At 51.0% G+C, this 23,464-nt stretch overlaps 1 protein-coding gene across 1 annotated transcript in view; it reads right to left on the bottom strand.

Moving 5' to 3' along the window:
* The window catches only part of LOC120909249, a 107,746-nt gene that overhangs the window by 66,415 nt on the left and 17,867 nt on the right, over positions 1 to 23,464 (bottom strand). The window contains exon 2 of the mRNA XM_040320972.1: positions 8,492 to 8,699. Within this exon, the coding sequence (XP_040176906.1) occupies positions 8,492 to 8,698 (207 nt within the window). The 5' untranslated portion in view covers position 8,699. The remainder of the gene's footprint in view (positions 1 to 8,491; positions 8,700 to 23,464) is intronic.

Here is a 23,464-nt window from a genome sequence, read left to right as displayed (position 1 = left end):
TGACAAATGTATACCACGCCCATTATTATTGAGTGTCTACCCGGAAGGACGAGCAGACAGCAGAGCCGGCCGGCTATACGATTATCGATCGCACTTTTTAACCGTTTTTCATGTGAGTGCAATATCTTTTTACATTAAACCATTTTAAAACGATATCACACCATGTGAGTGTTTTTCTCCTTTGGGTAACATCTATGGAGAAAGTTGGTCTGACATAGAGGATTGGTGATACAGGAGAGAGAGTGGCAGTCTATCCAGGATCCATATTGACCCATGTTGTACATGCTTGAATTTATTCTTGCTCTGGTAAGCAGCTGATACATAAGTGGTGGTGGATTTGTCATCTGAGTCACAAGATTTATGCCTGGATATTTAGCTTCACTTATTCGGAGAACTTCCTGTCACTTCCTGCATTCCTCTGTGATACTTCATATATGGACTTTTGCACTAATTTACCTTTCAGTTTTGCACTGGGAATTTGTGCACTATAATACATAATTGAACATTTATGTTAATTCAACTTGCAGTGCAGCTTTTCCTTTTATATTGTATTTGTGTGTGTATCTTACATAAAAGTTGCAGCAGCCCTTTTGTTATTTTTATTATTTTTATTTTTATTATTTTATTATTTTTCTCACATATGTTTATAGTGTCATCACTAATTCACTTATAGACCTGCGCAGTATTTTCCTATTTTGTGTATGCCTCCATATCAATGTTATCTTCCTCCGAAAGGGTCGGGATGGGTATTCCCTGTAGAAATTTTCCCGGTCCTTCAGTCCCCTCCCTTCTCTTAGAGCTATAAAGGGATACAAAGAATTCTCTAAACCTGTTTAATATCTCGGTTTTATCGGAGGAGATTCCCCCGCTTGATAACTTAACCGCTGTGACAGTTGAGGGGGGGGGGGGAGTTAGTTCTAATAAGCAGTGATAATAGACGCCCCACTCGCTCTCCCTCTCCGAACTGGTTCTGTTTCTGGAATATTCGTTTTCCCTCTGTTCTTTTTAATGTAGTCATTTTATATGTTTGTTGTTTTTTTAACCACTCTTAAGCTGTGAGGGGTTGGGGCTTCAATGTATTTATTCTCTGCCTGTAGTAACTGATTCCTAATCTCACCCTCAACCTCCCTGTTTTTCCTCTTTATCCCTGCCATCTTTTGAATCAAGAGGCCTCAGAGGTAGGCTTTTAGGGAGTCCCATACCACCCCCACTGATGCAGTTCCTGCATTTATCTGTAAAAATTATTTTAGTGCCGACATCACAGTACTGTGTTCACTCATTAGTTCAAGCCAATGAGGGTTAATTTTCCATTCTCTTGAGTGCCATTTGCCCGCAACTTTTATTGTCAGCTCAATCGGAGAGTGGTCAGAGACTCCTCTTGGACCGTATTCTATATTTGTTACTAGTGTTGCCGCCTCTTCATTGCCCAACGCCATGTCTATTCTGGATAAAGTATGGTGAGTCTTCGAAAAACAGGAGTATTGACGTTCCTGCGGATAACGCATCCGCCAGATGTCACATAACCCCACTTCGTCCAAGAATAGCGCTAATCGGTCTTCACATTTTGTTTTAGGTCTATTTCCCGGCGGGAACCTATCCAGGGTCCTATCCAAAACTTCATTGAGATCGCCTATAATAATTATCGGGAATTCCTGGTTTATCCAATGTAAACTCGATCAGTTTATGTAGAATTTCAAATTTAAACGGGGGGGGGGGGGGGTTTAATATAAACGCTGGCTATCACTAATAATTTATTTTCAATTGAACAGAATAAAAATATAAACCTCCCCTGATCATCTATCCTGCTCTCTCTACAGGAGAATACCAATCCTCTCCCCACCAGTATACCCACTCCCCTAGAGTAGGAGGAGTGATACGAGTGGTAAGTGAACTGGATTTTTAAACCGCTCAACTGTGTGGCCATGTTTGCGGTCAAGTGTGTCTCCTGTAGACAAAGCAGGCCTGCACCTCTCCCCCCCAACATATCAAGAATGGTTGCTCTCTTGATTGAATTCCTCATTCCACGCACATAGGTTTTATGCAAAATGTCTTATCTACCATGTGTTGTAACTGAATTTAGCAACCCTTGTCCTTTGCCCAATAACCCATTTTGTGTCTTGGGGACCAAAACACACAAAAAAAGGGGAGGGTCCCGAGAATAAAAAAAAAACACAACCTGAGCAACATTCCAACTTGTGTATACAGAAGGGCGGAGCCACAAGGATCAGAGACTTCTGCAAATGACACCGGAGCGCTACTTTTATCAAGAAGAGCATTATGCGGCTCTCCTGCCAAAAAAAAAGGGGAAAAAAAAAAAAGCACCGCAAGGAATATTTACCCGTTTCGCCATACCTTAAAAATAAAATTAGAAAAAAAAAATAGACAATCTAAATAGGGAAATTGCAATTATAAATAGTATCATCGAACATTTAATAGTGGTGTGTATCCCATCCCTACCTCCCCCGCCCTTCCCCCTTCCCCCCTCTCTCACCGACCGATCTCCCCCCTCCCAACCCTACCCCCTCTAGTCCACCCTCCTACCCTTGGCCCTTCTGGGCCTACCCTAGGAGCTCTACCTGTGGCCTCCACACTACTCGCCATTGTTGGGACCTCCCAACTACCGTACCTCCCTATACAAACCACAACCATACAACCCTCCATCCCCCCCCCCCCACCCCCCCATCCCTCTTAATTCCATTCAGTGCCTCCTACTTTCTCGTCTTCCCATTTTATGCAGTTTAAGTGCTTTTTACTGTGCAAGGGAAAAAATAAATAAAAAATTCCCTGTGTTATAGCTAGCCAATATTCGGCTATTTTACCGTGTTATAGTGTTACTAAATTCGTATACATATTTAGAAATGCAATAAAAATGTCATAAAAAAATGAATAAAAAAGAAGAGAAAAAAAAAAAATAACACAAGAGAAAAACTCTCTTTTTCTTTCCTCCTCCCTGGATTCATAAGTCTTTCTTATTGTCCTCGAGCCACTTCGCAGTGCTTGACGGTGAGTCAAAGAAAAAAGTTCCACCCAATGCCGAGACCCGCAGGCGGGCTGGGTAAAGCAAAGAGTAAGAGAGTCTGTTTTTGAAGAGTTCGCTTAATTGGAACAAATTCGGCTCTTCGCCTCGGGGGGAGAAATCCTGATACAGCGAGACTTTGGCCCTGTTATATAAAATCTCCCCCTTTTCTCTGGCCTTCCGGAGCAGGGTCGCTTTGTCGGGGTCCTTAAATGCGGGAGCCCCTTCCACAGGCAACGTGGTGGCCTTGTTCAGTTTGGACACCGGAGGGTCCACTGACGGAGGAGACACCCTTTTGAGGAGGATTTCCTGAAAAAGTGGCTAACGGACCGCAAAGTATTTTGGCACTGCAAAAACTTTCTGCGGCCGTTCCCATTCCTTGTATAACAGTTTTTCCAGATATGGAACACAAGAAAACACTTTCACGGTGCGGGGTGGCTTGCGGAACCCAAAAGACCGGCATGTCTGATGCCTCCGCCAAATCTTCAAGTTTTTGAGTGTCCTGCACCGCAGTGACAAGAGCTCCAACAAATTCCTTATCAAGGTTAGACCCTGAAGCAGAGTCATCCTCACTGTCCGTGTGGGCCAAGTCTGCATCATCTGGCATGACAGAACCAGGGCCAGATGCAATAGCAGGGCCTGATTCCGTGTCAGAGACATCCCCAGAAGCAGGCACAGGGAGGGGGTGCTTTTTACCCCCCTTCTGGCCACTTGCCGCTTCAATCCTGGCAACAAACGCCTTCAGGACTGCCGCCATAGCATCCATCGAGGCCGCAGGGGCACTAAGGGTTAATTCTGGCATGGTCGGGGTAGAAGCCTCTGGTTCAGACTCCATGCTGACCCACCTGTATATGCCACCTTAGTACTGCAGAAAAAAAAAAACGGGACCCAGCAGTCACCCTCCCAGCTGTCACAGGGAGCAGGGCACCCCCCAAAAACAGGCTGTACTGGTGTGCAGAGCTGAGAGCGCTGTACGTGCTGTGCTGTCCCTCAGGAAGAATGCAGCGGCTTCGCGCCGCTATTCCAGACACTAGAGGCCAAGACTTTTCCAAGATGGCCGCCGACATGGCGAAAAAAACAGCATGCAGGCTACAGGAAAATGGCCACGACATAAAGAGCCACGTCACCACTAAAATGGTGGCCGTACACGTGTTTAAAACACTAGAAACACACAGCAGACACTGTCCAGCATAAACAGCACATAGCACAATAAAAAAATAACAGCACCCCACAGCAGCACAGCCCCCCCGGCAGTAACTGAGCCCCCCTCAGGTAGACGACCCCCCCACCTCACAGCCGCCACCCAGAACGGGGAAGGAGGGAGAGGAAGGGAGAGAGGAAAGCAGGGCGGACCCTCAGTCGACCTCCCCAGGAATGCACCAGCCGAAAACACCCTGCCGAGGCAAGGGGATACTACTTACCCATCCTGCGACCACCGGCTGGAGGCATTCCAGACAGACCCAACGTCCGCAGGTAGATAGGGCATGGCTGTCGGCCCGGCACACTGTGACACAGCCATAGAGACCAGTCATATGTGTGCCCTGTAGCATATAGCTCACCGGCCGCCCCTGGAGCAACGGGGCATGTCGTGGATGGCCTAGCTAAAGGCCGGCACACGCTCAATGGCAGAACATGGGGGGACTACAAGGATCAAGATCCAGCCTGTCACCCAGTCAGCAGTTGATAGTAGATTCCAGGATCCAAAAAAAAAAAATCGCAAAAAATCTCCAGAGCACATGGACTCCAGAAAAGGCCATGTCTTCTCTTAACGCTAGGCAGAAAAAAAACTGGGGCTGGATGTTTCCAGAGAGTGGGATGCACCCAGGGGACACGCCCCCTGGGAGGTGCTGTACTGAGAGAAGTGTTTTTAACACTTAAAGTGCTGTTTTTTCTGCCTAGTCTCTCCTAAAAGGAAGGTATATAACCCTAAGGTCAATGCTGCTGTGTCCGTCCATGAACGGAAGAGAAAAAAAGTATTTGATCCCCTACTGATTTTGTATGTTTGCCCAGTGACAAAAATGATCAGTCTAAATTTTTTTTTTTTTTTATAAAACAGTGAGAGAGAGAGAGAGCAAAAATATCAAAAAAATAAAAAAAAACGCATTGCAAAAATTTTACAAGTTTATTTGGATTTTAATGAGTGAAATAAGTACTTGACCCCTTCGCAACACATGACCCTTGATGGCAATCACAGAGGTCAGACGTTTCTTGTAGTTGGTCACCAGGTTTGCACACTTCTCAGGAGGGATTTTGTCCCACACCTTTTTTGCAGATACTCTCCAAGTCATTAACGTTTCGAGGCTGATGTTTGGCAACTCGAACCTTGAGTTTCCTCCACATATTTCCTATGGGATTAAGGTCTGGAGACTGACTAGGACCCTCCAGGACCTTAATGTGCATCTTCTTGAGCCACTCTTGTTGCCTTGGCCGTGTGTTTTGAGTCTTTGTCATGCATACGTGAAGGAATGTGATAATCATAAAAATGCCCACTTATGTATATACATGTTTCTATGCATCTTTTCTATACTATACTATAAAGTCTATATTCTACTTTGTATATATAAACTGCTTTAATAAAGTCCTTACTCGAAATGGCCTTTAGGAACACCCCCCTCCCACGAGTCTAGGATGGCTGAAGACAAGCATTAGAAAGAATGAGGAAGTGTGAAGGCTGGCCAAGTGACGAGCAAGCTTCAGCCAACCAGATGTGCCTTTTTAGACCTACATTTGCATAGCAGTGACGTGTGCTCTATTGTTCTGTGTGTAAAGAGCTTGGCACTGCCTGTAATAAATCAGAGATAAGGAAGTAGCTGTACTGAACAGATGTCCAGTATGTTTACTCCCAGCGTGCACACATCTACACTTTATAATTTTAAAACTGCAGCAGATATTCAGCCTGAAACCCATGGAGGTTCACCCCCATTACACATACATGACCCATTTTCAATGACCTGGCTGAGGGAAGGGGGTTCTCAACCAAGATTTGATGGTACATGGCACTGTCCATCATCCCTTTGATGTGGTGAAGTTGTCCTTTCCCCTTTAGCAGAAACAGACCCCCAAAGCATAATGTTTCCACCTCCATGTTTGATGGTGGGGATGGTGTTCTTGAAGTCATAGGCAGCATTCCTCCTCCTCCAAACACAGTGAATTGAGTTGATGCCAAAGAGCTTGATTTTGGTCTCATCTAACCACAGCACTTTCACCCAGTTCTCCTTTGAATCATTCAGATGTTCATTAGAAAACTTCAGACAGGCCTTTACATGTGCTTTCTTGAGCAAGGGGGACTTTGCGGACACTGCACGATTTCATTACCAATTGTTTTCTTGGCGACTATGGTCCCAGCTGCCTTGAGATCATTGATCAAGATTCTCCCGTGTAGTTCTGGGCTGATTCCTTATCGTTCTCATGATCATCAAAACTCCATGAGTGGGATTTTGCATGGAGCTCCAGACCGAGAGAGATTCACAGTTTTGTGTTTCTTCCATTTGTGAATAATCACACCAACTGTTACACTCTCACCAAGTTACTTGGCGATGGTCTTGTAGCCTATTCCAGCCTTGTGTAGGTCTACAATCTTGTCCCCGACATCCTTGGACAGCTCTTTGGTTTTGGCCATGGTGGAGAGATTGGAATCCAATTGATTGCTTTTGTGGACAGGCGTCTTTTTTTTTTTTTTTTACAGGCAACAAGCTGAGATGAGCACTCCCTTTAAGACAGGCTCTTCTAATCTCAGCTTGTTACCTCTATAGAAGACACCTGGGAGACAGAAATCTTGCAGATTGATAGGGGGATCAATTATTTATTTCACTCATTAAAATGCAAATCAATTTATAACTTTTATGAAATGCGTTTTTCTGGATATTTTTGTTATTCGTCTCACTGTTAAAAAAAAAACAACACAACACACACACAAACACTGTTAAAATGATAGCCTGGTCATCATTTGTCAGTGGGCAAATGTACAAAATCAGCAGGGGATCAAATGTGTGTTGGAGGTGAAACTCAGAATCCAAACACCTGTGGAGATGGGGACCTGGACTGTTTAAGTTTGTACCACGGTAAATCCTTACGGATATCTAGTTGTTCCAGTACAGTGGAAAATGCAGCCATAAATGCCTCCTGAAGGAGCAAGTGAAAAACTAGATGAGGATTCAGAGCCAGCCTGTTGCCACAGAATTTAGTTTAAGAAGAATGTGGGAGTTTTGTCCCCTGGACCCTATCCCCATCCATAATTCCATATCTGATATGCCAACTGTGCCCATAAGGGTGCACTACTCAGGGTTACTGGATCAAGGGAGAAGCAACCTCAGTGTCCCACCATTTGGAGGTTAAAAGGTCCCTGATCACTCTGTGGGCTGTGCTGAATATAATGCATAGTATGTCTTGCTCGTTTGATGTCCAGTTGCGAAAGAGAATGAATCCGAGATAGTGCCTACACATGAAGGATGTGCCCTCCTGGCCATGCCAGCAAAGTAGCAAATGCAGACAGGACACATCTGCAGAGTCACAGCCGAGCTGAGCAAATGCACTGAATTGGCACCCTCGTGTCCCAGGCTAGATAGTGACAGCATGTCCAGCACCATGTAACTAGGCCAGGAATGTAAACCAATGGTGCCCACCGCCCTGGACACTGCATCTCACAAGTGTAGTGAGGGAAAATTTCAGAACCCCCCATACAGCCCAGAGGCAGGAAAAAAGCACTAGAAACCTCCACCCACAATAGGGGATTACTTATGTGGCACATAGCAGGGCCGACAAACCGATCAGTCTTCACTTTGTCCTGGTCAGGCATACTCTGAAGGGTCTTCAGCAGACCACAGCTCTGGATCTGTACAGCATCCCACCAGCTAACCCAAGCAATGCACTAACCTGGCAAGGCAAGCGCCACAAGATTTAATGCCATTTATAGGCCTTCCCCATTCTTACCACCGGGATACGGGTACAGTCCTGAAATTGTAAGGGTCCTGGTTTGTAGGAACCAATCCAGAAAACTGCTGCTATAAAGCACAGAGAATCAGCAAAAGTAGTTGTAGAGGATTTCTTAGTAGAAAAACTATCCCAGCAGAGAGCAACAGGTCCATCACCTATGGCCACCAGTAAAAAAACAAAAAAAAAACAACAACAGGTATTGCTGGGAGGGCTGGGTCAAGCTTTGCTTTTTGTGTCCAATCATACAAACAGGAACTGTTAAGCACATACTTCTTTCAGTCTCTCCAATGTAAGGAAGGGGTGTGGCTTAAATCTTGACTTGGGTAGAAGGCCATGCCTCAGATACAGTCTGGGGTTAGGATCCAAGAGTGCTGCACAGAGATCAATTTGAACATTAAGCCCACTATGTGCTTGCTCTTCAGAGCTGCTGTTACCTTAGAAACATTTTAGGCCAGCTTAGATTGCTTTTTAAATGTGCTTTTTTACTACCATTATGATTTACTATACAAAAACAGAAAGAAAAATCCAATGAAGTACTCTTACCCCAACTCCTAGATATACTCCTGAAGCAGGCTCTCTAGCTGGCTGGTTGTATTGTCCATCTTTTTTAACCAGTCGGACATTCTTGATGATATCTAGCAGGCCGTCCATGCAGGACCGCTGGTTAATGTTGAAATTTATGACTGTTCCCTCGGGGGTCTCACAGGAGACTTTTCCATCCTCCATCTTCACAGTACTGACTGCCACCATCCTGTGCCAAACGCAAAACAATGAAATTGACAGTTAAATAAATCTTGGACAGCAACATGTTGAGTTTAGTACAAGTAAATAATTTAGATTTCTAAAATTAGCTATGTATTCTGATTTTGGCAGAGGCAGCTAGAAAAGAAGAAGAAGAAGAAAAAAAAAAAAAGTTGTGTGTTTACGCACAAAAACGTAAACAAACATAATAGAACATAACTTCACAACAGATGCGTAAACATGCACTGCGTTCAAATCTGTAGGACTGAAGTGCATTTTACGCACTTTAGTGTAAATGCATGTCTGCACTTAGGCCCTGTTCATGCCTGAATGATGCTGCACATTGCTGTTTTTTTGTGTGATTTTGTGGTGCATTTTTGAACGGCCTCCCTCTGCGCCAAAAAAAAAAAAAAGCTCATGTACCAAGTTTTGGTTTTGGCCCTGAACCAGGCGCATTTGCCATTGTGTTTTTATGACAACATGATCATGCAATTCTGCATGTGATTTAAGTCACTCAGGAGTAGAGCTGCAAGATTAATCGAAACCGCATGTCACGATTTTTCTAACAAGTGCAGAGAGTTCTCACGCTGGATAAACAAAATCCAGGTAGCCTGCCAAGTTTTAATACAACACGCAAATAAGTGGAACTCCGGCGTGTAGATGAAGGAAGTTTAACCATTTAAAGACCAAACCTTTTCTGACATTTGTTGCTTACAAGTAAAAAAAACACCCAAACATATATATTTTTTTTTAGCAGAGACCATAGAGAATAAAATGGTGGTTGTTGCAATATTTTATGTCACACTGTCTTTGCGCAGCATTTTTCAAATTCAATTTAGAAAAAATAAATAAACACACACACACACACACACACACACATTACTGATCATTAATACAGGATTTTTTGTGCCATAAAAACCTTGCGAATATGCTAAATTTTTTTGTTGTTGTATTGTTGTGCAAATTTCAAGATGTATTTTATATGTATTGTCATAGTGTCACCCAGTGTTTAGTACTTCCGCAACCCACTCTAAAAGAGCTGACTGGGGCAGTCTGAGACTGATTGAATCTCGTCTGGTAGTAGAAAATGTCTTGAGGTTGAAGTGTGACGTTTGCGGCGTGGAAATATGTCCGCCAGCGAGGGGCCCTCTGTGCATTAGCGTGGACGATCGTTGGAGGAGATATGCTCACTCCGCAAGGACATTAGTGGTTATAGACGGATGTGCGCTCTTGTCTCTGCTGTGTCTGATCAGCATGGTTTGGGATTCGTATTGCACACCTGTAGATGGCCTCCATTCCACCTACAATAATGGTATAATCTGTATATGCGTTATTCTATGGAATGGCGCAACATAAGGATTCCATCAGCGATAATACGGGAGCTTGTGAGCGTTTTTGGATTGGTGGAATGCGTCCATGTTTTAAAAGCAATACGGCTTTGCCTGTTACAAGGCATGGATGCATTCCCTGCCCAGACACGCCCATAAGACTTTTGCCAGCATTGTATGTATTCTATTCATGTATTGTATTGTATTGTATTGATTGTATAGGACAATCCTGTTAGAGGGATGTCCTTACATGGTGCTTGCTGTGTTGAGGGGACATCCTGTGATGACCACTCCCATGGGGGAGGTGATTAGCTGGTGGAGTGATCACTTCCTGTTTGTGAGAATAAAAGGAGCAGTGAGGAGCTTGAAAAGGCAATGATGGCGAACTGAGAACAAGATGGTGGTGTTTGGTTATTGAATGAATGGCAGATCGTATGAATGGTGAGTGAACCTTTTAGCTTAAAGATGGATTATTTCACCAAGATGAAGTGTGTGCTTATAGCACAAGGCAGAATGGCGGTGTGCTCTGCATACCACTAAAACTGCCACCTCAGTATGTGTAACCTAACTCAGGATATCTGCCAGCAAGATCATGCATATAACCAGCAGTAAATTGCATCCATGTACAAGTTCCGCTATAAGTGGACCCAATCCCAAGAGCACATATAACATATTAAAAAGGGAAGTAAATAGGGGAAAGAGCCAAAGAACACACGTAGCATATGTCCTTACAGCAACAGGACCGACTGGCTTAGGAGTGACACCCGAGAGCAATAACAGCACAACAACCAGCCCGGATAGACGTCCCATCAACCCCCCCCCCCTCTCAGCACCTATCGAGTTCCTACCGGATTTTAAGATTTTACAATGTAAGTTTACACTGTTGTCTGTATATTAAAAGCTTCTCAAACGTTTAACCTGGAGGCGCCCTCTGTTTTTCTCATCCTGTATACATGCCATTGTGAAAGGGCTCTTCGTACATCTCATTATACATCACATCTGTAGACGGACTACTGAGGCGCAGGAAGGGACAGGGGCTGTGTATCCTATACAATCTACTATCATGCCATAAAACATCTAGAGTAGGGGCAGCTCAGAGCACGTGTAAAGGGATGCCATTCCCCAGCACACTGACTTACTTTAGTTCTCTCTCTGTGCAGCCCGAGGTAGAGATGGGAGGGGGAGGCATTCCAACTGGAGTTGGTGGAGACAGTGCAGGATCCAAGACTCCCAGTGTGAAGAATTTATTCCTGCACATCAGCAGCCACCTAAAACTAGAACCCTTGTGTCAGGAAGAGGAGCAGCCCCCCCCCCCCCAAGCACTGCCAGGCTGGACGGGCTGCCCAATGCGCGCACACCAGTTCTGGACGGACACACACCTATGCTCAGAACACTTTCTGGACGGACACAAACAAGGGGAGAACTCTGGCACTTCGGCACCTCCACCTCTGCAGGCGCCTGGGTGCAAAGCACCCTGTGCACTCTGCCTAGGATCAGCCCCGATTCCGCACTCTGTTGCAGGTAGGATTCGTTAATACCTTTTTTCCCCACCCCAACAAACTGTTGTTTGTCATGTTCCCCATTCATAAAACTGTCGTCACAGCAGGTCATAGGTTATTTGCCTTATCCCCACTGCTTCATAAACTTACCGCATCATTTGCATGTATTCATACCTAGTCAGTTTCTCAGAGTCACTACCACCCATTTTTAAATATTCTACACCCCATTCGAGTCCAGTCGCGTCGGTGATGCAACGACCCACTGCACAGGCCGATTCATATCAAGTTGCGTCAGCGGCATGAACGATTTGAATCCACGCCACTCACACTACAGCCAGTTCTGAATCTAGTCGCACCGGCGTCATAATGTCCCAAATCCTTGGCTGTACACACCATATCATTCACTCATTCGTTAGCCCGATCCAAATCTAGTCACATCGGCGGGACAACTCAGCGGCACAACGTTTCAGATCCTCTGCTTTGTATTACACATTCAGGCGCATAATATATGCGCCTCACTCCATCCATTCGTACGTTCGTTGAGGTCGGTCATTCCTACATACTCAAGTTCTGCTATTCTTGTTTTTGCCTTTGATAAGGCTACTTACCTGCAATCACATCTCCAGTGGCACTCAATTCTGCCACTCATCGTTACCAGTGGCAAATCGGCCATTCACAGTTTTCTCTGTCATTTCCCCTTTAGGTCAGTAGAGTTCAAGTTGGTCCATCCTGCACCAGATTTGGATGGTATTTCCTCAGGTAAAAAGAACAAAAAAAACAAACACACACACACACGACCCCAACCAGGTCTTCGCAAGCTAGGGCATTGAGTCAGGTGCATAGTACAAGGGACTTTCCCTTGTATTTTTCCTTTCAGCACGCTCACAAAATGTTTACTTCACATGCATGATTCGAGTTGCTCCTTGGGCGTTAGTAACTGTCACACCTTTATGTGCACAAAACTTTTCGAATGGCGACCCTTCACCTACGCAGACAAGATTGCTCAACGTCAAGCTTGCTTTCAGTGCAAGAGTTATTATGCCGAACATACGTCAGTAAACTACAGATCACAACATTCCTACTGTTAACCTAGCATTTCTGTGGGGGGACGACTAGTTGCAACAATTTTAATTTCGGGACTTGCAACTACACTCACTTTAAGCGCCTTCATGTTTGCCTTTCATGTCATAAAGCACATCCCAAAGTCACGTGCGGCATTAAGCAGCTAAATACAGCATGACTTGGTCGGGTGGCTCGGGTTCTACCCATCCTCCCATCCATCTCCCTCCCTGGCTGCGTTCAACGTGCAGGGATTCACCTCAGGATTCCACACCAGCCTGATCACGCTGCCCTACATGACCAATGAATGCAAGAACCTACTCTCAGCTGCCACTGATGAGTCAGCCATCAGCATCTTGTTGCAAACCGAGCTGAACCGGAGGTACATGATCAGCCCCTTTTCCAAGTCAACTTTCACTGTCTGGAGAGTCAGCCCTATTAGGCTTGTCAAGAGCAAGTTTTCTAATAAACTTTGTTTAGTGTATGGATTTGTCCACACCTCATTGTTCTCACATCCCAAATTTGAACTCCCCAATATCCTCAGGGAAATTTTCCCTTAAAGGAGTTCTATAATGCATTTCTTTTTTACAATATAATGTTCCCTTAGGCTTTACCTTTCAGTCGATGTCTTTCTTTCCTAAATCGGCCCAGCCATTCTTCTGCTACCTCGTCCTGAATTTCTGGCACTTCCTGGTTATGGAGCCATGGTGGATGATGTAAAAATCGTCATGACCCAAGCTCCCTTGCGTTTATTTCCTGTCTCTCAGTGCCTCTCTCCTCATCCTCCCCTCCCCTATCCTAGTATCTCCCCTCCCCATTCATTTCAATAAACACACCCCTCCCTGCCTCCCCTGCCATGCCACCCGCCCCTAAAATTATCATATCCCGCCCCTCCAAAAATCATGGTGTCCTGTGACTGCACGGAGCTCCTGCTATGTGACTACACATGCAGCACATGTAGCCTCCAAGTTTAGCAAAACTACAGCTCAAAGCATGCCCATACAGTGCATGTTAGGAGCTGTAGTTTAGCAACTGCTGGAGGCCCCCAGTTCATGTAATAAACATGGTTTTTGTCAATATATCAGTGATTCTTGGCTGCATAACTACAAATATCAGCAAGCATGCTATGTGATTGCTGGTAGTAGAAATTTCCTAAACTACAACTCCCAGCAATCACATACCAATGCATGCTGGTATTTCTAGTTATGCAAAAGCTATACACTCATTGGCCCAGATTCAGGTAGATCCGCGCAATATTTGCGTGGGCAAAGGGCAACGATTTTTGCTCTGCGCCCACGCAAATATTTCGATTTGCCCGCGATTCACGGAGCAGTAGCTCCGTAAATTGCACGGGCGCTATGCTAATTAGCCCGGCGTAAGGGCGCCTAATGTAAATGATCCCGCCGGGGGCGGGAATCATTTAAATTAGGCGCGCTCCCGCGCCGAGCGAACAGCGCATGCTCCGTCGGGGAAACTTTCCCAACGTGCATTGCGGCAAATGACGTCGCAAGGACGTCATTTGCTTCTAAGTGAACGTGAATGGCGTCCAGCGCCATTCACGAATCACTTACGTAAACGACGGGAAGGGCGGCTATACTTTAGCATTGGCTGCCCCTGCTATTAGCAGGAGCAACCTTGCGCTAAAGTCGCCGTACGGAAACTCCGTACCTTGCGTGCGCAGGGCCCGCGCAACTTTTGTGAATCGGTGGTAGTATGCAATTTGCATACTATACACCGATCACAATGGCCGCGCCCCCTAGCGGACAACGCAAGAATGCAGCCTGAGATATGAAGGCATAAGGAGGCTTATGTCTGTCATATCCTAGGCTGCAGTCCGCGTAGCGATGTTCCTGAATCAGGGGCATTCGCTACGCGGGAGCAAAACAGCTATTGCGCCGGGCAACCTATGGTTGCGCGGGCGCAATAGCTTCTTGAATCTGGGCCATTATCTTTTACACACCCACAGTATCACCCCCCCCGCACCTCTGTTCCCTACCGCATCCCCCCCCGCACCTCTGTTCCACACAATATCACTTCCCGCACCTCTGTTCCACACAGTATCCCCCCCACACCTCTGTTCCACACAGTATCACCCCCCGCACCTCTGTTCCCTACCACATCCCCCCCCCCCGCACCTCTGTTCCACACAATATCACTTCCCGCACCTCTGTTCCACACAGTATCCCCCCCCACACCTCTGTTCCACACAGTATCACCCCCCGCACCTCTGTTCCCTACCGCATCCCCCCCGCACCTCTGTTCCACACAATATCACTTCCCGCACCTCTGTTCCACACAGTATCCCCCCCACACCTCTGTTCCACACAGTATCACCCCCCGCACCTCTGTTCCCTACCGCATCCCCCCCCGCACCTCTGTTCCCTACCGCATCCCCCCCCCCGCACCTCTGTTCCACACAATATCACTTCCCGCACCTCTGTTCCACACAGGACAAGGACACCCTTCTCTCCCCCGGAGGACACCATTCTCTCCCCCGAGGACGAGGACACCCTTCTCTCCCCCGGAGGACGGGGACACCATTCTCTCCCCCGGAGGACGGGGACACCATTCTCTCCCCCGGAGGACGGGGACACCATTCTCTCCCCCGGAGGACGGGGACACCATTCTCTCCCCCGGAGGACAGGGACACCATTCTCTCCCCCGGAGGACAGGGACACCATTCTCTCCCCTGGAGGACAGGGACACCAGGGCTGGACTGGGACAAAAATATTGCCCTGGACTTCATACACTTTGACAAGTCTCTCCCATGGCGGCCGGCCCCCATGCGCCTCTGTCCCCCTCTCTGCTCCTCTGGTTCTCCCCCTGCTTCTCTGTTCCCCCACATGCTTCTCTATATCCCCCCCCCCCCCATGCTCCTCTTACCCTCATGCTTCTCTGGTCCCCCCTGTGCTCCACTGATACCCCCCCCCCCCCCTGCTTCTCTGTTCCCACACATGCTTCTCTGTTCCTCTCCTGCTCCTCTATCCCCCGTCCCTCATGATGCTCTGTTTCCCCGCAGCGCTCACCTCTTCTCCCTGTCCAGCCCTGGTGTCCTCGTCCTCCGTGGGAGAGAATGGTGTCCCCGTCCTCCGTGGGAGAGAATGGTGTCCCCGTCCTCCGTGGGAGAGAATGGTGTCCTCGTCCTCCGTGGGAGAGAATGGTGTCCTCGTCCTCCGTGGGAGAGAATGGTGTCCTCGTCCTCCGTGGGAGAGAATGGTGTCCTCGTCCTCCGTGGGAGAGAATGGTGTCCTCGTCCTCCGTGGGAGAGAATGGTGTCCTCGTCCTCCGTGGGAGAGAATGGTGTCCTCGTCCTCCGTGGGAGAGAGGGGTGTCCCCGTCCTCCGAGGGGGGAGAGAGGGGTGTCCCCGTCCTCCGAGGGGGGAGAGAGGGGTGTCCCCGTCCTCCGAGGGGGGAGAGAGGGGTGTCCCCGTCCTCCGAGGGGGGAGAGAGGGGTGTCCCCGTCCTCCGAGGGGGGAGAGAGGGGTGTCCCCGTCCTCCGAGGGGGGAGAGAGGGGTGTCCCCGTCCTCCGAGGGGGGAGAGAGGGGTGTCCCCGTCCTCCGAGGGGGGAGAGAGGGGTGTCCCCGTCCTCCGAGGGGGGAGAGAGGGGTGTCCCCGTCCTCCGAGGGGGGAGAGAGGGGTGTCCCCGTCCTCCGAGGGGGGAGAGAGGGGTGTCCCCGTCCTCCGAGGGGGGAGAGAGGGGTGTCCCCGTCCTCCGAGGGAGAGAATGGTGTCCCCGTCCTCCGTGGGAGAGAATGGTGTCCCCGTCCTCCGGGGGAGAGAAGGGTGTCCCCGTCCTCCGGGGGAGAGAAGGGTGTCCCCGTCCTCCGGGGGAGAGAAGGGTGTCCCCGTCCTCCGGGGGAGAGAAGGGTGTCCCCGTCCTCCGGGGGAGAGAAGGGTGTCCCCGTCCTCCGGGGGAGAGAAGGGTGTCCCCGTCCTCCGGGGGAGAGAAGGGTGTCCCCGTCCTCCGGGGGAGAGAAGGGTGTCCCCGTCCTCCGGGGGAGAGAAGGGTGTCCCCGTCCTCCGGGGGAGAGAAGGGTGTCCCCGTCCTCCGGGGGAGAGAAGGGTGTCCCCGTCCTCCGGGGGAGAGAAGGGTGTCCCCGTCCTCCGGGGGAGAGAAGGGTGTCCCCGTCCTCCGGGGGAGAGAAGGGTGTCCCCGTCCTCCGGGGGAGAGAAGGGTGTCCCCGTCCTCCGGGGGAGAGAAGGGTGTCCCCGTCCTCCGGGGGAGAGAAGGGTGTCCCCGTCCTCCGGGGGAGAGAAGGGTGTCCCCGTCCTCCGGGGGAGAGAAGGGTGTCCCCGTCCTCCGGGGGAGAGAAGGGTGTCCCCGTCCTCCGGGGGAGAGAAGGGTGTCCCCGTCCTCCGGGGGAGAGAAGGGTGTCCCCGTCCTCCGGGGGAGAGAAGGGTGTCCCCGTCCTCCGGGGGAGAGAAGGGTGTCCCCGTCCTCCGGGGGAGAGAGGGGTGTCCCCGTCCTCCGGGGGAGAGAGGGGTGTCCCCTTCCCCCGAGGGGGGAGAGAGGGGTGTCCTCGTCCTCCGTGGGAGAGAATGGTGTCCTCGTCCTCCGTGGGAGAGAATGGTGTCCTCGTCCTCCGTGGGAGAGAATGGTGTCCTCGTCCTCCGTGGGAGAGAATGGTGTCCTCGTCCTCCGTGGGAGAGAATGGTGTCCTCGTCCTCCGTGGGAGAGAATGGTGTCCTCGTCCTCCGTGGGAGAGAATGGTGTCCTCGCCCTCCGTGGGAGAGAATGGTGTCCTCGTCCTCCGTGGGAGAGAATGGTGTCCTCGTCCTCCGTGGGAGAGAATGGTGTCCTCGTCCTCCGTGGGAGAGAATGGTGTCCTCGTCCTCCGTGGGAGAGAATGGTGTCCTCGTCCTCCGTGGGAGAGAATGGTGTCCTCGTCCTCCGTGGGAGAGAATGGTGTCCTCGTCCTCCGTGGGAGAGAATGGTGTCCTCGTCCTCCGTGGGAGAGAATGGTGTCCTCGTCCTCCGTGGGAGAGAATGGTGTCCTCGTCCTCCGTGGGAGAGAATGGTGTCCTCGTCCTCCGTGGGAGAGAAGGGTGTCCTCGTCCTCCGGGGGAGAGAAGGGTGTCCTCGTCCTCCGGGGGAGAGAAGGGTGTCCCCGTCCTCCGGGGGAGAGAAGGGTGTCCCCGTCCTCCGGGGGAGAGAAGGGTGTCCCCGTCCTCCGGGGGAGAGAAGGGTGTCCCCGTCCTCCGGGGGAGAGAAGGGTGGCACCCTCTCCTCCGGGGGAGAGAAGGGTGGCACCCTCTCCTCCTCCAAACACCCAGGGGCCCTCTCCTCCTCCAAACACCCAGGGGCCCTCTCCTCCTCCAAACACCCAGGGGCCCTCTCCTCCTCCAAACACCCAGGGGCCCTCTCCTCCTCCAAACACCCAGGGGCCCTCTCCTTCTCCCACGGACACCCAGGGGCCCTCTCCTCCTCCAAACACCCAGGTGCCGTCTCCTTCTGCCACGGACACCCAGGGGCCCTCTCCTTCTCCCTAAGCCACCAGTAAACCCCAAAGCGGGACACACATGCGCTCTGCCCTCCCGTGACCTGATACCCACCGTCCTGGGATGCCATGATGATGGTGTACAAGTCTCCAGTGTGAGGGCTATAGGTAAACTCGCACTCAGCTTCTTTGGTCCGATTGGAGGAAAAGCAGCGGAGGCGATCCAGACCCCAGCACTTGACAGAGATCAAAGACCAGTGGTGACCCCTGCATGGTTGCATGGTGGGCCCACAATGCATGGGCACCGCCCCCGTCACCTCTGCCGCCCTCCCTATTCATGTGCCTGGCCCCTTTCAGGATGCTGGACACATGAAATACTATGGCGGGAATAGGCGGGGTGTGTATTTTGAAGCACGTGATAAGAGCCAGAAGCTATTTTCACACTAAAGTTCCTCCTTGCCAATCAGCAGGCAGGTCAGTAAAACCTGTCTCCCGATTGGCCAAAGCTTTAGGCGATCCTATTGTATGATGGGCACAAGTAGCTGCATATAGTGGGCACAATGGCTGCGTATGATGGGCACAAGTAGCTGCATATGGTGGGCACAATGGCTGCGTATGACGGGCACAAGTAGCTGCATATAGTGGGCACAATGGCTGCGTATGACGGGCACAAGTAGCTGCATATGGTGGGCACACTGGCTGCGTATGACGGGCACAAGTGACCTACCCCAGTCTAGGATATTCACCGACCAAAGAAAAAGCAGCTGCGCATGCGCCGTGGACCCACGATCAGCTGTGCTCCTGGCATACGAGCACCGGAAGTGACGCGGTACGATTTTTTCACAGGTCTGATCCCTACAGCTGGGAGGATGGTGGTGGTGGGGGGGTGATTCGTACAGCTGGGAGGATGGCGGTGGGGGGGGGGGGGGTGATCCCTACAGCTGGAAGGATAGCGGTGGGGGGGGGGGGGGTGATTCGTACAGCTGGGAGGATGGCGGTGGGGGGGGGTGATCCCTACAGCTGGGAGGATGGTGGTGGGGGGGGGGGTGATCCCTACAGCTGGGAGGATGGTGGTGGGGGGGGGTGATCCCTACAGCTGGGAGGATGGTGGTGGGGGGGGGGGGTGATCCCTACAGCTGGGAGGATGGTGGTGGGGGGGGGGTGATCCCTACAGCTGGGAGGATGGTGGTGGGGGGGGGTGATCCCTACAGCTGGGAGGATGGAGGTGGGGTGATCCCTACAGCTGGGAGGATGGTGGGGGGGTGATCCCTACAGCTGGGAGGATGGTGGTGGGGGGGGTGATCCCTACAGCTGGGAGGATGGTGGTGGGGGGGGGTGATCCCTACAGCTGGGAGGATGGTGGTGGGGGGGGGGTGATCCCTACAGCTGGGAGGATGGGGGGGGGGGGGGTGATCCCTACAGCTGGGAGGATGGAGGTGGGGGGGGGTGATCCCTACAGCTGGGAGGATGGAGGTGGGGGGGGGGGTGATCCCTACAGCTGGGAGGATGGTGGTGGGGGGGTGATCCCTACAGCTGGGAGGATGGTGGTGGGGGGTGATCCCTACAGCTGGGAGGATGGTGGGGGGGTGATCCCTACAGCTGGGAGGATGGTGGGGGGGTGATCCCTACAGCTGGGAGGATGGTGGTGGGGGGGTGATCCCTACAGCTGGGAGGATGGTGGGGGGGTGATCCCTACAGCTGGGAGGATGGTGGGGGGGTGATCCCTACAGCTGGGAGGATGGTGGTGGGGGGGTGATCCCTACAGCTGGGAGGATGGTGGGGGGGTGATCCCTACAGCTGGAAGGATGGTGGTGGGGGAGTGATCCCTACAGCTGGGAGGATGGTGGTGGGGGGGTGATCCCTACAGCTGGGAGGATGGTGGTGGGGGGGGTGATCCCTACAGCTGGGAGGATGGTGGTGGGGGGGGGGTGATCCCTACAGCTGGGAGGATGGTCCCGTGTACATGGAGCCTAAAAAAATACAGAAGAGCGGAACTTTACTTTTTGGGTAACATTTCACTTCAAAGTTGAATCAAACCTAAAGTTCCACCTTAAACTTTCCCGTTGAGTAATAAAATGGAAATGTGTTTGGTGGTCAGGTATTCAGAAGCTCTCCTCCTACATACACATTTTCTTGCCAGTCTTTATTGTGCACACCAAAACAATGTAACATTTTATTATACATGGGTGATGTTTTAAAAGCCTCCACCCGAGTCTATGTTTTTTACGGACCTCAATAAGCCTCTGCTTTGGGGGCGGGGTTGGAGGCGGGGCTGTGTCACCGTTTGCTCCCTATCACAGAATGCAGCCTAATGTATCATTAGATCTGTATCTGCATGTCTCTTTCTCTTCCGTCTCCCCTCCCCCGCTCTTTGTATGGTTCTCATTAGATCTGTATGTTCTGTCCCGCCCCCCCCGCTCTGTGTATGGTCCTCGTCACTTCCGTGACAAATTGTGATGGGTTCACTGAAGGGTAGTGTCGTGAATCCCCTGGAACGCATCACATTTGGCGTTGGAACGCATTGCGCATGCGCAGTTCGCCGCCACGTGACTTAGGCTGCATTCTGTGATAGGGAGCAGAATATGACACTGCACCGGCCCAAGACATTGTGCTGCCTGCCTGGGACCAAGAATGAAATGCTGCCCCCCCCAAAAAAAAAAAATCACGCCCACCAAAAGGCCCCCACATTCATTATTTTATATCATGATGACTAAAGGGGACCCGTCAAGGTATACATGTATAGAAGTAAAAAGAGGACCTGTCATGGTTCTATACATGTAATACATGTATAGAACCATGACAGGTCCTCTTTATACTCCTATATACATGTATAGAACCATGACAGGCTCTTTTTATACTCTGTTATACATGTCATGTATAAAGGAGTATAAAGAGGACCTGTCATGGCTCTATACATGTATGTAGGAGTATATAGAGGACCTGTCATGGTTCTATACATGCTGACTGCCTCACTTGCTGACTGCCCGCCACCACTAACGGCAGCGGCGCCGGGCTCCTCGCAGGCTGCGAGTGTCCTCACCAGAGCAGCCATCAGAAATTGTGGGGCCCCTTACAATACTTCAGTACTGCCCCCCCCCCCCCCCCCCCCCCCCAGGCCTGACCACCAACATTCCCCAGGGTCGACCCACTGGCCATCTCACAGAATCTGCTGTAAATCGGGAGGATTACAATGTACAGCTTACCAATACTTAGATGTGGTGGCTGAATTAATTTGTATTTTTCCTTTTGGGATAAAGGTGTTTTTGATTAAATAGAAAATGACCACTGTAAGCACCTCTGCCAGTGTTAAATGGAGGAAGAGAGCAGAGCAAGAGAGGGGAGAGCGAAAGAGAGAGAGAGGGGACAGGGGAGTGGAGAGAGAAGCGGGGTAGAGAGAGAGAGAGAGCACAGGGCAGATAGAGAGAGCAGGGCAGAGACAGAAAGGGACGCAGAGAGAGCAGGGCAGATAGATAGAGAGAGAAAGGGACGCAGAGAGAGGAGAGCAGAGAGAGAGAGGAGGGGCGGACAGAGAGAGAGAGGAGGGGCGGACAGAGAGAGAGAGGAGGGGCGGACAGAGAGAGAGAGAGAGAGAGAGAGAGAGAGAGAGAGAGAGAGAGGCGGACAGAGAGAGAGAGAGAGAGAGAGAGAGAGAGAGAGAGGAGGGGCGGAGAGAGAGAGAGAGGAGGGGCGGACAGAGAGAGAGAGAGAGGAGGGGCGGACAGAGAGAGAGAGAGAGGAGGGGCGGACAGAGAGAGAGAGAGAGGAGGGGCGGACAGAGAGAGAGAGAGAGGAGGGGCGGACAGAGAGAGAGAGAGAGGAGGGGCGGACAGAGAGAGAGAGGAGGGGCGGACAGAGAGAGAGAGAGAGAGAGAGAGAGAGAGAGAGAGAGAGAGAGAGAGAGAGAGAGAGAGAGAGGAGGGGCGGACAGAGAGAGAGAGAGAGAGAGAGAGAGAGAGAGAGAGAGAGAGAGAGAGAGAGAGGAGGGGCGGACAGAGAGAGAGAGGAGGGGCGGACAGAGAGAGAGAGGAGGGGCGGACAGAGAGAGAGAGAGAGAGAGAGAGAGAGAGAGAGAGAGAGAGAGAGAGAGAGAGAGAGAGAGAGAGAGAGAGAGAGAGAGAGAGAGAGAGAGAGAGAGAGAGAGAGAGAGAGAGAGAAGGGGCGGACAGAGAGAGAGAGGAGGGGCGGACAGAGAGAGAGAGGAGGGGCGGAGAGAGAGAGAGGAGGGGCGGACAGAGAGAGAGAGGAGGGGCGGAGAGAGAGAGAGGAGGGGCGGACAGAGAGAGAGAGGAGGGGCGGAGAGAGAGAGAGAGAGAGAGAGAGAGAGAGAGAGAGAGAGAGTCAGGGGGAGAGAGAGAGAGAGAGAGAGAGAGAGAGAGAGAGAGAGTCAGGGGGAGAGAGAGAGAGAGAGAGAGAGAGAGAGAGAGAGAGAGAGAGAGAGAGAGAGTCAGGGAGAGAGAGAGAGAGAGAGAGAGAGAGAGAGGAGAGAGAGAGAGAGAGAGAGAGAGAGAGAGAGAGAGAGAGAGAGAGAGGGAGGGAGAGAGGGAGAGAGGGAGAGAGGGAGGGAGAGAGGGAGGGAGAGAGGGAGAGAGGGTCAGGGGGGAGAGAGAGAGGGGGTAGGGGGGGGAGAGAGAGGGGGGGTCAGGGGGGGAGAGAGAGGGGGAGAGAGAGGGGGGGTCAGGGGGGGAGAGAAAGGGAGGTCAGGGAGAGAGAGGGGGATTAGGGAGAGAGAGAGAGAGAGAGAGAGAGAGAGAGAGGAGGGAGAGGGGGGGTCAGGGAGAGAGAGAGAGAGAGAGAGAGGAGGGAGAGGGGGGGTCAGGGAGAGAGAGAGAGAGAGAGAGAGAGAGAGAGAGAGAGAGAGAGAGAGAGAGAGAGAGAGAGAGAGAGAGAGAGAAGAGAGAGAGAGGGAGAGAGGAGAGAGGAGAGAGAGAGAGAGAGAGAGAGGAGAGGGAGAGAGAGAGAGAGAGAGAGAGAGAGAGAGAGAGAGAGAGAGAGAGAGAGAGAGAGAGAGAGAGAGAGAGAGAGAGAGAGAGAGAGAGAGAGAGAGAGAGAGAGAGAGAGAGAGAGAGAGAGAGAGAGAGAGAGAGAGAGAGAGAGAGAAGGGAGAGAGGGGGCCAGGGGGGGAGAGAAAGGGAGGTCAGGGAGAGAGAGGGGGATTAGGGAGAGAGAGGGGGATTAGGGAGAGAGAGGGGGATTAGGGAGAGAGAGGGGGGGTCAGAGAGAGAGAGAGAGAGAGAGAGAGAGAGAGAGAGAGAGAGAGAGAGAGAGAGAGAGAGAGAGGAGGGAGAGAGGGGGCCAGGGGGGGAGAGAAAGGGAGGTCAGGGAGAGAGGGGGATTAGGGAGAGAGAGGGGGGGTCAGGGGGATTTAGAGAGAGAGGGGGGGGCATGGTCTGGTCACAGTGCTCTCACATGAATGGTCCCTGGGGGGTTTCAGTCAGCAGCTTCTCTCGATG

The sequence above is a fragment of the Rana temporaria genome, chromosome 8, assembly GCF_905171775.1.
Source record: "Rana temporaria chromosome 8, aRanTem1.1, whole genome shotgun sequence".
Classification (NCBI taxonomy): domain Eukaryota; kingdom Metazoa; phylum Chordata; class Amphibia; order Anura; family Ranidae; genus Rana; species Rana temporaria.
Note: the sequence above shows the minus strand (reverse complement) of the source record. Positions and strands in the feature narration are given on the sequence as shown.